This window comes from Anomalospiza imberbis, unplaced genomic scaffold (genome assembly GCF_031753505.1).
Source record: "Anomalospiza imberbis isolate Cuckoo-Finch-1a 21T00152 unplaced genomic scaffold, ASM3175350v1 scaffold_199, whole genome shotgun sequence".
Classification (NCBI taxonomy): domain Eukaryota; kingdom Metazoa; phylum Chordata; class Aves; order Passeriformes; family Viduidae; genus Anomalospiza; species Anomalospiza imberbis.
In genome coordinates this window covers 27,091-40,243 of record NW_027099832.1, presented here as the reverse complement: position 1 = coordinate 40,243, position 13,153 = coordinate 27,091, and the positions used below count along the sequence as shown (strand labels likewise).

At 51.8% G+C, this 13,153-nt stretch overlaps 1 protein-coding gene across 1 annotated transcript; it reads left to right on the top strand.

The window, feature by feature from the left end:
• The first annotated feature begins 6,274 nt into the window (after positions 1–6,274).
• LOC137466394 (serine/threonine-protein kinase PAK 3-like) lies at positions 6,275–11,910 on the top strand. Its single transcript, XM_068178148.1, has 9 exons — positions 6,275–6,349; positions 7,322–7,385; positions 8,066–8,114; positions 8,614–8,726; positions 9,191–9,308; positions 9,968–10,067; positions 10,499–10,695; positions 11,281–11,418; positions 11,807–11,910. The coding sequence occupies exons 1-9, from the start codon at positions 6,343–6,345 to the stop codon at positions 11,894–11,896; spliced, it is 876 nt and encodes a 291-aa protein (XP_068034249.1). The 5' UTR covers positions 6,275–6,342; the 3' UTR covers positions 11,897–11,910.
• Positions 11,911–13,153: the final 1,243 nt, after the last annotated feature.

Below are 13,153 nucleotides of genomic sequence, written 5' to 3'. Positions count from 1 at the left end.
GCTGCCAGAAGGAGACGCTGCAGGAGCAGTCTGCAAAGCTTCTTTAAGAATACAAGGAAACGGACTCTCCATTTAGTCCCCATTTTATTTCCAGAAAGCCTCTTAGGATGGCTGAATTCACCACCCTCTCGCAACCCAATTTTGGAGGTGGTCCCGAGATTTTGTTTTCTTAATCTTGATCCTTAAATTTTGAACTAAATTACAATAACCCAGAAGAAGGGAAACGGGACATCAGCTGTTTCTCATGCATTGCTTGGGGCTTCTCCCCCGCTCCAAGGGGTCCAAACTCTTCACACAACAGATTGTTCCCCGGGCAAAAGACCAGGGCTTTTCACCATGCGCTTCTTTCCCAAAAGGATTTATTTCATTCCCCCCCGCCCCCCGCCCCCATTAGCAAAATTCTCAAAACATTCTCCATTTCTCTTTCTTTGGGATCATTGCTAATTTTCCCGTGTAATTCAACCACTTCTGTTGCAGAGGGAGGTACCACTACCCTACACTGCCTCCTGATAAGCAAATTGCTTCTTTATCAGCGGGCAGGGCTTGGGATGAGAAGGAGGGAAGAAGATTGGCTTTGCTGAGTCGAACCTCGCCTCCAGAGAGCGGAGGAAGGTGACATCATCTTCGGGGCACCCCCCTCTGTATGTTTTAGGGGCGGGCAGAGTTTAGGCTGAAGGGCAGCGTTTGACTCGGAGGCATTAAACCCCTCGCAAGGGCTGCGGGGGTAACCTTGCAGTCAGGGAGGCCTGGCTGTTCCTCGAGTCTAGAAAACGCTGGTTCCAGGCCTTCCCCAGCCGTGTTCAGTTGCAAGTCTAAAGCTCTTTGGCTTTGGACCAGCGCGTTTAACTGGCTTCTCAGGTTTTGGGGGCTGGCTTCATCCCTGCATTCACTTCCTGCTCCGGCGGCCTGAGGCTGGCTATTGTTTCAGGCTCTAAGGTAATTTGCAACTGATTCAGCTCCTTTTCTAGCTGTTGGCAACTTACAGCTCTCTGAGTCAAATCTCCATGCATATGGATACCAGGCATGGTCCTTTCCTGGGATTTTAAATTTTTCTTCTACCAAAATTCATGTTTTCTCCACAAGTAACTGCGGATGGTGCTGGCTTTTCTCAGTCTCCATCTCTCTTTAGGGCTGGACAAGCTTTATATATAAGCTTTTAGCAGGTCTGCCAGTGGAGAGCAGTTGAGATCAGCTTCTGCGTGGGATTCTATTACTTTTCTGCCAGAAAATAGCAGCTTTGACTGCAAATTTATTTCTCCTTTATTATGTCATGAGCAGTTACTGCTGTATAAAATGGCCATGTCACCTCAAGAACAGCCTGCTCATTGTGCCAGTTAAAATGTAAGGCCCCAAAAACGTTGCTCTACGGGATACTTTAAAAGGACTTAAACTTGTTCACGTACTCGGACGTAGAAAAGCAGGAGAAATACTGACAAGACGTTCTCAAGAGGTCGGAATGACAAAAATAATCTTCACTGGCAACTTCTGAAAATCAGAGAACTTTGGCAAAAAATTTAGAGCGGGATTCAATCCACATGAAACGTTCCATCAAGCATTAACTTAGCCCATTCAACTTCACAAACTCCAAGCCTGTTAGATTTTAAGTTACTCAAAAATCTGAGAGGATGGAATTGGAAAAATAAAGGGGAAGAGAGAAGGAGAGAAAATACCTAGAAAAGAACCAACATAGCTACCAATCCTGGTTCCAGTGGTGTTCAGCTGATAGAATTCCAAGAGGAGGTAGGGCCAAGACATGTGGTTGCCATGTCTCGGGAGTTAAATACCCTTTGGCTTTCCTGGGGCCTTCCCCAACATGGGGCTCCCACTCACCCGGCCTTTTAGGAGCTGAGTTAGGGGTTCCAGACACAGGTGTGGAGCGTTGCCTCTGCTGTGCCAGGGATCAGCGGCCACTGCTGGGCTGGGATACAGGCCTGGCAGTGTGGGGTGGGCAGAGTAGGGCATCACCTCACCAGAGCAAGGCTTGGTCTGCCCCTTTCCCCGCATACAAGCACCTGAAATGTTTTGAGCCAGCAATCTCTAGCCTCTCACCACAAGGTTTCCGGGTTCCTGTGCTTCTTGGCTGTCAAGACTCCACAGATTTGTGGCTGGATATTAAGAAACCTGCACTTTTATTATCTTTATCCAAAAGAGGCAGCATGAGGCTTGTTTGTTCTTTCTAAGACCTTCCCTCCTTTCTGTGTCCTCATCCTGAGATAGTCCTTGTAACGCCTCTCCTCTCTCCCCTTCTCCACGACAATGGAGGGGAACAACGGAAAAACCAATCTATGAGAGGCAAAAAATGTTAGAGTTACAATGTAGTAAGGAAAAAAAAAAAAAAAAAAGCAGTATACAACAAGAAGAAGAAAATTGTGCAAAAGAGGTAATGGCTTAAGCGACAAAGGTGAAGTGTCACATGGGGCGCCTGGAACAAAGACAAGATGGCGAGGGCTTACAGAATGATTCTGATGGTAGATGGGGGCTGCTGGTGCTGCCTGGAGCAGCTGTGGACCTGCAGTGGCAGTTTCCTGCTCCCTCTCTGCAGCAGTGATGGTGGCAGCGGCGATGGTGACGGGTGTCTCTCCCTGCAGAGCTCTGTTTGGTACTGCCGCTACCATCAGTCCGCCATGCTGGGCGTGTGCATGGGAATCAGCTCTGCCGCTTCACTGCCTCTTCCTCCCACCCTGCTGGGCTCCATTTGGCTTGGCTGGGCTCCCTTTTGGCTTGGCTGAACTCACTTGGTATCAGTGTCACCACTCTGGGTTGCCTTGTTCTGCTGGAGCGGAAATACAGTCCCAGATGCCACCCTGGCCCTGATGGTTTCAGCCATGTGTCAGAGCTGTCACTTCTGTGCCACCCATCTCAGCCCCGTGTCCTAAGAAATACTGTGGAAGGACAAAACTGGGGGGGCTGGGGCTGGGGGGGGAAACGGTGGTGGTGCTTTGGTGCCAAGGCCTCTGTGCTAGAGGGAGCCACGAAGGATCCCCCTTGCATTTCCGGTCATGGCATTTCCCTGCTGAAATCCTACTATGGCTATGATGTACAATGTTTTGAAGAAATAGTGCTGAAAGATCCATGACCTCGTCTCTGTAGCTAGGAGAAAGCTCTAAATGCAATTAAAGCAGTGCTTCTCCTTGTTTGCTGCTTTCAAGAGCTGAGGAAGGTCCAGGTGGAACATTATTGGCCAGAAGCATTGGTGGCCAAAGACCACTAGCGTGGTTCCTCACCTCCTGGTCCCTTCTCAGTGCTCAGCTTCTCGGTGTGGGCTACAGGGGCTTAGTGTGTTCTTGGAGTTACTCTTAGATGCCTTGAGCAGCAGGTTCTGGACTAGGAGGGCTTTTTGTGTTGCTTTGTAGCAGAGGAGAGCTTTGCAGGCTTTTTTTTTGCCTGAGCTGTAGAGAAGGCCTGGTTCTATGCATGAATTCACAAACCAGCCTAGGGTGGCTGCTATTGTGATGTCAGCGGCCGCATCCCAGCGTTGTCAAGGCAAAGTTGCTGTGCCGAGGCCCGGAAGGGCTCAGTGCGCAGAGCAGATCTGTGGCACGCTCGCTGCAGGCGGAACCTGCTGATCGCCGAGGTCTCTGCCAGCAGGACTCTTGAGTATTTTTGTTTTTTCCCCACAGGCGTTGTCTGGTGCAGACTTGAGCAGCACTGCTCGAGCCATGGAGAGGGTGTGTGCTGCAGTTTGCACGGCTTTCTCCTTGGCTTATTCTGGGTACTTTTTCACCCACCTGGCACGTAAGTGGACTGTTTTGTTCAGTGCGGCATATGGAAACCAAAATGCCACCAAGAGGCCTTTAGTTGGGTAAAGCTGCTGTCAACAGCTGCAGCTAAGCAGGGGGTGTCTCTAGCCAGTGGGGCGTGGGGCAGCATTTGTAATGTAGCCTGCAGGGGTTCCGCTCCTCCCGTGGCATAGCCTGTGGCAATGGAGTCTGGAATCTCCCCAGTTTGCTGGCTCAAGCAAGACAACTTCCAAGATAGGAAGACTGGGAGAGCTTGACAGGAGTCCTTGTGAAAGCTGTGCGCTGCTCTCCAGGACTGAGGGAAAGTCCCTCAGTTCAAGTCTTCTTGTCTGCATTCCCTCATCCCAGGACGTGCCTGTGGAACTTGACACTTCCTGCGTGCTAGAAGAGCCATTTGTTCTGTGATGAAACCACAGACTCAGCTTGGAAAAGGCCTCTGAGATAGACATTTCAGAGGAGTTCTTGTGTGCTGCTGAAGCCAGGAGCTGTTCCTGTGCTGTGTCACCACAGAACTGCCACCATGGTTAAGGGGGACTTGGGCAAAGCTATTTTGGGGAAAGGCTTTCAGTAAGCCCATGGCAATTGCTGCATGCAATCTCTTCAGAAAACTGAAGTACAGGAAAGAGAGGAGCTGTAGCTCCTGCTGGATGGGGTGGGGCAGAAGCTGTAATGCCTAGTACAGAACCACTCGGACTTTCTCAGTCTCAAGTTTCTATGGGTTGAGTGGCCAAAGAGGACAGAAGGTAGACACGAGGCAGTGGTTTGTGCTGTTGTCTTGCTTGCTGTGTGACACAAGGCTTGCTGCTGGAGTGACGTAGTGAAAACAGAATGATCTGTCTTTGGGTTGGTGACTTTCTGGTAGGCTTGCCCAGCACAGGCAGTTTTCTTACAGCATCTGGTTCTTTTTCCCTTGTGTGTTGCAGGTCACGTCACCCGTGCCTGGAGAGAATCCGGTCCTTGGGTGAGTGGGAAAGGAGCCTTTGGCGTTGGTAGCATTTGACAATTGTGGAGCAAGCTGTGAGCTGGGCCTGTTGCAGTCCAGCGCCAGCCTGCTTGGATGAATGGAAGTACAGTGCAGGCTCTTCGCAGAAGCAGCTGCAGCAGCAGCAGCAGTAGCAGCTGCAGGAGGAGTTGGATCCCGGGCTGTTTCCTCCAGTTCCTTTTCAGAGCTTTTAAGCAGCTGAAAGTGGGGTTGCTTGGTGCTTTAAGCCATGATGGAATTTCTCCTGTAGAAGAGAGTGCAGTCCCATCGAATTGGCCCATTCTACTTGAGTTTGAACAACTTAGAATGCCATTTCTGTGCAGATGATTTCTCCTTAGTGCATCTGGCTCTAGAGCTGAATATAAAGAAGGTTACCAGTCCCTCACACTGCTGTCTGTCTGCAGAGCCCAAAACCAACCTCTGAGCCTCCTCTGGCTGCACGTCTTCCTGAAGAAGAGGCCGAAGGGGAGGAAGATTTCCACCAAAGTGCACCTGCTGCCACTGCAGGGCCTGAGCATCCAGCATCAGTAAGTGGCACCTCTGGGTAGTCCTGTGGCTGGAACAAAGCATAGCTGCAAGTTTCTGGTCAGACAGCACCTCCCGTGCCTGGCTGAAGATGCTGAGGGCTGGAATCCTTCCAGCTCTTCCAGAGCACTTCCCCCAGCCTGTGAGGCCATGAAAAGGGGTGTGGAACTTGGACGTTTAGGCATTGCTTTCCTACTGTTCTGACAGGGGCTGTGAATTTGTCTTAGCCAGAGACAAGAGGTAGCATTAGGATGTCTTGGGATGCTCCTGGGGTACAAGTGAAGCCCTTTGTGCCCAGTGGCTGTGCAGGCTCCTTGTCCCCAGTGAAGAGAGCAGTGCAAAGATGCAGTTCACAGCCTTGCAGGATATGAGGAGACACTGTCCCCAGGAGGGACCAGGCCCTCCCCACAGAACAGCTAAAGTCAGTCAGTAGCTAAAGGAACAGCTGAGTTGCAGCGGGGCCTGTAGCTGAATATACCGAAGGTTCTGAATGACAGGTTCTTTCCTGACCCTCATGCTGCTGTCTGCCCACAGAGCACAGGGGCAGCGTCAGCACCTGCTCTGGCTGCCTCTGCACCCGAGGAAGAGGCTGAAGAGGAGGAATCCGCTGCCAATGAACCTGCCCCTGCTGTCAGCCTGCGGCCTGAGCAGCCCACGTCAGTAAGTGCCTGTTTTGGCTAGCAGTGTCTTTGGTGTCATTTTGTCCATCATGTAAAAGCAGCCTTTGGATTTTGCGCCTTGAGCTGGAGAAGTGGGCTGCGAAAGCTGAGAGGTGAAGAGCCCTGGGTGTGGCCAGCAGCGTCTTCCTAGGAGCTTGCATTTGAAATGGGATCGGAGGGGCACCTCCGACGTGCAGGCATGTTTGTGACCCAAATGAATTTCTTGTCCCAGAGCTCCACCTCCTGTGTCCTGGTACCTGCACGAGCTGCAGCTGAAGGCCCTGAAGAAGCCTCCAGTCCCCAAGCTGGAAACTCAAGCCTGAGCAGCTCGTGCACCTGGAGCACGACTAGTTCCTCTGGCAGCAGCTGGAGCACGACTGGTTCCTCTGGCAGCAGAGAGCAGCTGGGAGAGAGGACAGAGGACAAGTGCCTGGCCATGCTGAGTATGTGCTTTGTGATCCTTGTCCGCCGGAGCAGTGCCTTGTGTGTGCGCGTGTCAGCAAGAGCTGTCCCACCTCCTGTTCCTCCTCAGCTGAGTGCCAGGTCCTGTGGCCTCCACACAGGACCTGCTGTTGTGCTTTGAGGTGGTGAGGGGTCCCTGGGGTGTTGCTCCTGCCTCTGAGGGCAGCTGGGCCTGGTTTGGCTTTGCCTGAGCTTCCCTCTATGCCAAAAAGAAAACAGAGGTTGTTTCTGGCTGAGCAGGAGGCTGTGACCTAGCGAATGAGTAGGCCTCAAGGAGCTCCTGTGGGGCCCAGCTCCTGTGGGGCACAGCCAAGGTCATCTTCAGAACTTAGCCTGGCCTAAAGGCTGAGGGACCTCATTCCTGAGGCCCATCACAGTAGGGTATAACATAAGCTGCTGCTCTTGAAAGGCAGAGGGGCATTGTTTAGGCAAAGTCCTGCTTAAAGCTGGAGATCTCGGCTCTGCTGGAAGCACTTTGCAATATTCTTCCTGTTCTGGAAAGGGCAGCTGTTGATAAGAATTGATTCCAGAACCCAAGATGCCTTGGATGTTTGCAAGGATGAAAGCTTTTGTTGAATGTCACAGAGTGTTCATGGCCAAGAACAGAAAGGTTTTGTTTTCCCTGCTGCCCTTAATGTTTGTAGACAACAATCACTTCTCCTGGTTGCAGTTTTCTGATCCCTGTCTCCTCTGACTGTTTCTCGATGTGCTTAGATTTTAGTGTAGACTTCTAGTTTTGGGCAGGCCATCTGTGCTGCAGGGCTGCTTGTCTTGCTGCTGTTGTTTTTGAGGTGGTGGTGGTGGTGGTGGTGGTTTTGGTCGTGGTGGTGGTGGTGTTTCCCAGCTGACTGAGTTGAAAGGGCAGAGTGTCCCAGACAGTGGGGCTGCCTTTCTGATCTGCTGCAGGGTGGGACCTCTTCTGAAGTGAACATCTTTCCTTGGGATTTTTACAGAGATGCTGGTGAGCGAGGGAGATCCTGAGGCTAAGTACACAGAACTGGAAACGATTGGCAAAGGGTGAGTGCAGCCACAGCTCCTTCTTCACAGCGGGGGGCGGTGCATTTTGCTGGTGTCACACCTCTCCAGAGTGACAGCAGGCAAGCTCCAAAGCTGTTCAGACACTGCGTTAAGATGATGCCTGATGATCTCTAAGTACTGGTCAGCATTTATAGCTGAAGTGGCCAGAAAAGTAGAGCCCTTCCTGTGTCTGGTGCACCAAAGAGAAGCAGCTGCCAATGGCTCTGGACCCAGAACACAGCCGTCTAAGGATCCTCTATTTTGAGTACTTCTCCATTTGTGTGCGCAACAGTGGAAGCCTTTGCCTGCTCCGGCTGTGGCTGCAGGCTGTGGCTGGACACTATTTTCCTTGGAAGCTGGAGAAAGGATCTGTGTCTGGAGGCTTTCCTCCAATGGCTCTTACATGGCTTCAGACTTCTCAGAAGGCCTGAGTGGTGGTGCTTGAATTTGGCAGATAGACTCCAAGGAGAGGTGTGAGAAGGCCGAACCGGCATGTGCCTGGAAAAATCCCACACATGCACAGATACAGAAAGAGAAAAGGGAGAAAAGACCCAGACGAGAATCTGTCGTGTTCCATTTACTGTTTGCCCCGGGACTTTTTTTCCGCGGTTGGACCGCGGTGTCCTGCACTTGCAGGGACTAAAGGACTTCTTCTTTCTCTGCTGCTCTTTTGTTTCTAGGGGTTTTGGCACGGTGTGCATGGCAGTGGAGACTGCCACAGGAGAAGAGGTAAGCGTCAAGCAGTGCCACAGCTTCTGCAGTGCTGTTTTAGGACGGCATTTTATCTGTCATGTCTGCAAGGGTTTGCTTTGTTCTTGTGCAATGGAGAATGCCAGTGGTTGCTGGAGTAATGATCAAGCCCCCTAGAAGTGCCAAAGGTTTCCCAGCAGTTTTGCTCCATTCTTACCGGCACAAAATGGCTTCCTGCTTGCAAGGGGTGTGTGAATGAAAATGGGGATGATAAAGTAAGGCCCTGGGGGAAGACTGTGGGCACAGCCTGTGTTGTTAGAGCTTTGCGGTGGAGAGCTTAGACCATGTTTCTCCCAGGTTTACAAGGCAAAGGGTATCTGGCTCTTTGTCCTGGGAGGTGCCCAAGCAAGCGGTCTGATGTCCAGCCACAAGGCGGTTTGGCCCAGCCCAGCTCCATCATCCCATAATCACTGTCTCCGTCTTCCCCTTGTGGTCCTGCGCCACAGACTTTGGTTCACGGTTTTCCATGTCGTTGTAGGTGGCCATAAAGAAAATTAGTCTCCTGGAAGAGAGCAGCAGTGAACTGTGCCTGAATGAAATCCAGGTCATGCGTGGCAATAAGAACGCCAATCTTGTGACCTTTCTAGACAGGTGAGTGGTTCTGCTGTTCTGCCATGAAAGGTCATCCACATCCTGCAAGGCAGCGGTTCAACCGCTGGCAGAGGATGGAGCTGACAGAGGATGGAGCTGTTAATTCCTGTTTCTGGACTGATCGACAGTGTCTTGGGAGGAGATTGCATTGGGGCTGCATTAATCTTTGCTGGCATACCTAGTTTGACGTGTGCTTTCAAAGAGCGGACTTGGCCCTGTCTTTCTTGAGCCAACAGCCTCAAAGTTCCTGTCCTCTCTCCACATTGTTTTGTTTGGTTTGGCATTTGATTTTTTTTCCCACGGGTCTTATGTGCTGACAAAACACTGTAGATTGAGTTCAAGCCCTGGAGAGCATAGCCAATGATTATTGACTTCCTCCTGTCTTCTTCTGAGAGAGACACGGGAAGGAGAATCCATCAGGAAGTGCACGCATTCATCTCCAGGCTGTTGTTTCCTCCCTTCAGCTACCTGGTGGACGAGGAAGTCTGGCTGGTGATGGAGTACATGGACGGAGGTTCTTTACACGATGTCATTAGGGAGATTCGTATGGCAGAAGGAGAGATAGCAGCTGTCTCTCGGGAGGTAAGGGATGGCGCTTGTGCTTCCCACGGCTTGGTCGGGATGGTCCTTCCAAATGGGTGATAAGGAGAGGAGAGATTTCACCTTCCGAGCTTCCTTTCTGCCTTTCTCTTATAACTGGCAGTAGCAAGAGCATCGGAAGTGCCTGCCAGTGTCCCTGCCCTTCTTCTAGGGTGTTTGTCTTTGCCTCTCTAAACACTTGCCTGGAGCCTGTGTGCGCTGCGTTCCTTCCCATTCCTTCCGCATTCCTTCCTAAGAGCAAAGGTGCTGCTGGCACCATGTCAAGCAAGTGGCAAAGACAAAGAGATACTCGCAGGACTCTCACAGAGCTCAGCCTGAAAGGAGAGCCTGGCAGCCAACGTGGTGTTGGCAAAAGCAGCCACTGTTGTCTGGCTGGAGAGAGTACAGCCACGGCAGCAGTGCTTCTTGAGTCTGTGTTTGCAGGGCACTGGCCAGAGGAACAATTGCCCTTTCTCTTTCAAAAGCAAACACACCCGCACTTAGAAAAGCACTGCTGTCCTCGTGTTGGAGCAGCAGGCTCTGCTGCCTTTGCCAGCAGCCTGTCTTGCCATGGCTCACCATCCCCCAGGAAGTCAGATGTGCCACTTCCCTGCTTGTGGGACGAAATCCACTTAGGCTCGTGTTGCTTTTTCCTCTCTCAGTGCCTGCAAGGCCTGGATTTCCTTCACTCCAAGCAAGTGATCCACCGAGACGTCAAAAGCCACAACATTCTCCTGGGCTTGGACGGATCTGTCAAGTTGGGTGGGTGTTGTTGGCCAGGCTCAGCCGTGGCGGGCTGCGGTGTGGGGCTGCCTTTGGGTGACTGCCGGTTCCCTGATGCCCGTGGCAGTGCAGGCTGCCCTGCTGTGAGCGCAGAGCACAGCCACAAGGCGCAGGGAGGTGTTGCTGGGAAGAAGGGGTAGGGGGTGCCTTTGGCTTGTGTGTGATCCTTCCCAAGCAAGGCAGTTGCAGTCTAATAGCTTCAGGGGACTAAAAGCCACTGCCTGAAACTGGGGGCTTTTGCTAAGTGGCCAATTCCGTATTTCCTCGGCTGCAGGCCTGAGGAATGGCAGCAGGGCCCCTTTGCAGCTGGGATTCCACACTGCCTTCTTGGACATTGGTACCGTGGGGAATTCTTTTGTTGGCTTCCCTAATTCACGCTGGCTTGATCAGAATGGTTTTTTTCTCCTCAGCTGACTTTGGCCTTTCTGCTCAGCTCACCGCTGAGCAGAGCAAACGGAGATCGGCTGTTGGGACAACTTACTGGATGGCGCCAGAAATTTTCAGCAGGAAGCCCTATGGCCCCAAAGTGGACATCTGGTCCTTTGGCATTGTGGGGATGGAGATGGTGGAAGGAGCGCCTCCTTACCTGATGATGACCTCCCGCACAGTACGCTGCAACTACTCTCAGATACTGCTGTCACTCGGACAAAATCTGCTCCCATTCTTCTGCTTGGGAAGCTTGCTAGCAGCTGAAAATGACGGGTTCCAGGCTGCATAGTCTCTCGTGCTTCTTGTCCAGATTATCCCCTTGGCATTTGATCACGAACTGCACCAAAACCTCACGATGCCTTTTGCTTGATGGAAGCTTTGCCTAAGGGAGCAGTGAGCAGTGCTGAGCTGCATTTGATGGAATAATCCTTGGAAATAGTAGAGTTAGATAAAAGTCTGTCTTCCGCATCGCCTGTAGAGCTGGTGTCAGTGCTCAGAGAAGCAAAGGGTGCTTTTGCTGATGGAGTTGCTCCTAATTCCATCAGCCAATGAAATCAGGGGCCAAGGCAAGAGCCTTTGCATATTGGACTGGCTATGGCTGCCTCGGGCTTTGGGTTCTTTTAGTAGGGGCAGGAAAGGTATCTGCCACCCTCGGGCAGGGAGTAAAGAGCCACTGGAGAGCGGAGCTTGTCCAGTGGGGTCTGTGTGAGCAGTTTGGGGTGTGAAAGAGGCAGGTAGAGCGTGGCATTTCCTTCTGCTCTAGGTTCAACAGCTGATAAGCACCAGGGGCAGCCCGAAGCTGCAGAACCCCAGGCAACAGTCTGCTTGGTTGCGAGACTTTCTGCACTGCTGCCTGGAGACGGACGAGGACAGGCGCTGGTCTGCCCAGGAACTTCTGCAGGTAAAAGGCAAAGCGGCTGCCGGATGCGCCAGCCACCCACTGCCAGGGGCTCCTCATCTGCTCAAGTCCAAGGCCTCGGATGGGCCCCGCTCTTAAGAATCTCCAGTCTGGGGGGCTTTTCAAAGGAAAAGAGAGGAGAATCCTGGCCTAGGATGGGTTGGAAGGAGCCTTTCAAGGTCACCTAGACCAAATCTCCTTAAACGGAAGACATCTGGATTAATGGATTTGTGGGATTGGGAGAATGTTGGCCCCATGTAGCAAGGTCCTGGATGTGGAGACAGAGGTGCACAGAATGCCCTCCTTTCTGTATCTTTCTTGTTGCCAGAGAAAGCCTGTTTCAGCCTGTGAGGTAAGTAGAAATTAATTTCTTCTTTTTCTCTTTGGGCAGCATCCGTTTGTAACCTCCGCCAAGCCGACCTCCAGCCTGACGCCTCTGATCGTGGCAACGCAGCAGTTTATGGCCGAGAGGAGATACTAGCCCTGGAAGAGGCCATAGGTTTTTATTCTAGTTCCTAGTTCCTAGTTTCTAGCTCGTAGTTTGTAGTTTGTTTAGACTGATAGTGGAAATAAATAGGATAATAAATAAAACCTTCACTGTGTTGGAAGCTTCCCTTTGTTCTCACCCTGACATTAAGGTCTGAATTTGCTTCGGAATGGTCAGGTGTTTCTTAAATGTGGGAAGAGCCATAGATGGGGTTTGTGGCATGGATTGGAAGCGGGCAGAAGTCTTGTGGCTTTGTTGCCGCCAGGCACAACCTGTTGTGGAGAGACAGGCTTGCAGCTGTGACTAGAGGAGCAGAGTGGGGCAAAACGGAGCAGAGCAGTGGTGTCACTGCTGGGGTTGCTGCTGTGGCTGTGGTTGCGCTGCAGCTCTTGGGAAAGGTTGGGAGTGTCTGTGTTGCTGTGGGCAGAGGGGGAGGGAGCCTGGCTTCTCCACAGGCTCAGGCACAGGTGAGTGTCCAGTGGGAAGGCGAGTTCTGCCACGGGAACTAAGGCCTACATGAGGGAGTGAAAACTGGTGCAGTTTGGATCTGCGTGAGCCAGTGTGGAGGCCTGTGGGCCTGCTAGGGGACTTCTTGGGTCTATGCTCTGGAAGAACGTCCCCTAGACTTTAACCTTTCCCATGGACTCCTGTTTTTTGTCTCAATGTACGTTTGATACCTTATTAGTGATATCCAGTGATCATATAGGGATTATTGAAAATCATTTACTTTGCGATGTTTGGTGGTAATTGAGGGTATATTTGACGATCACTTAAATTTAAATTTTAGTTGCACAATATTTAACCGATTTCCTTTCCCAGTTCTCGTATTCCATCCCCCGCTTCCCTGAACCCACTATCCCTGAGAAGGACAGGACTGGAGATGGAACCTGCTCAAGAGCACAGGCCAGCCACCAGCCATCTGCCATCTCCCCTCCTTTTCTGTGCCCTTGCCAGGACGGTAGCGGCCATGCCTCCCCGGATTCTACCCTAACCCACTTTGCGACAGCCCCCAAGCCTGCTCCCGCTTTCCTATTGTATTAGCAGTCCCCGATTTTTGTTGTAATTCATGTTTCAGAGATTACGGACGTAGGCGACCCCCAGAAGCCAGTCGACCCAGTTATTTTATTTATTTAGGCAGGAGAGCCGGCACCCTCCGTACAGCCGGAGGAAGGGCTCTGTTGCCCCCACAGGAGACCCGTGCCCAGCCCCGCCGTAAGGTCCCCCACAGGCTAGTCCCCCACAAAACCTCTC

Excerpts from the sequence above, each read along its gene's own strand:
- LOC137466394 (XM_068178148.1), top strand. Across the intron at positions 9,309-9,967 it reads TAGCAGCTGTCTCTCGGGAG|TGCCTGCAAGGCCTGGATTT; the intron begins GTAAGGGATGGC and ends TTCCTCTCTCAG. Across the intron at positions 10,068-10,498 it reads GGACGGATCTGTCAAGTTGG|CTGACTTTGGCCTTTCTGCT; the intron begins GTGGGTGTTGTT and ends TTTTCTCCTCAG.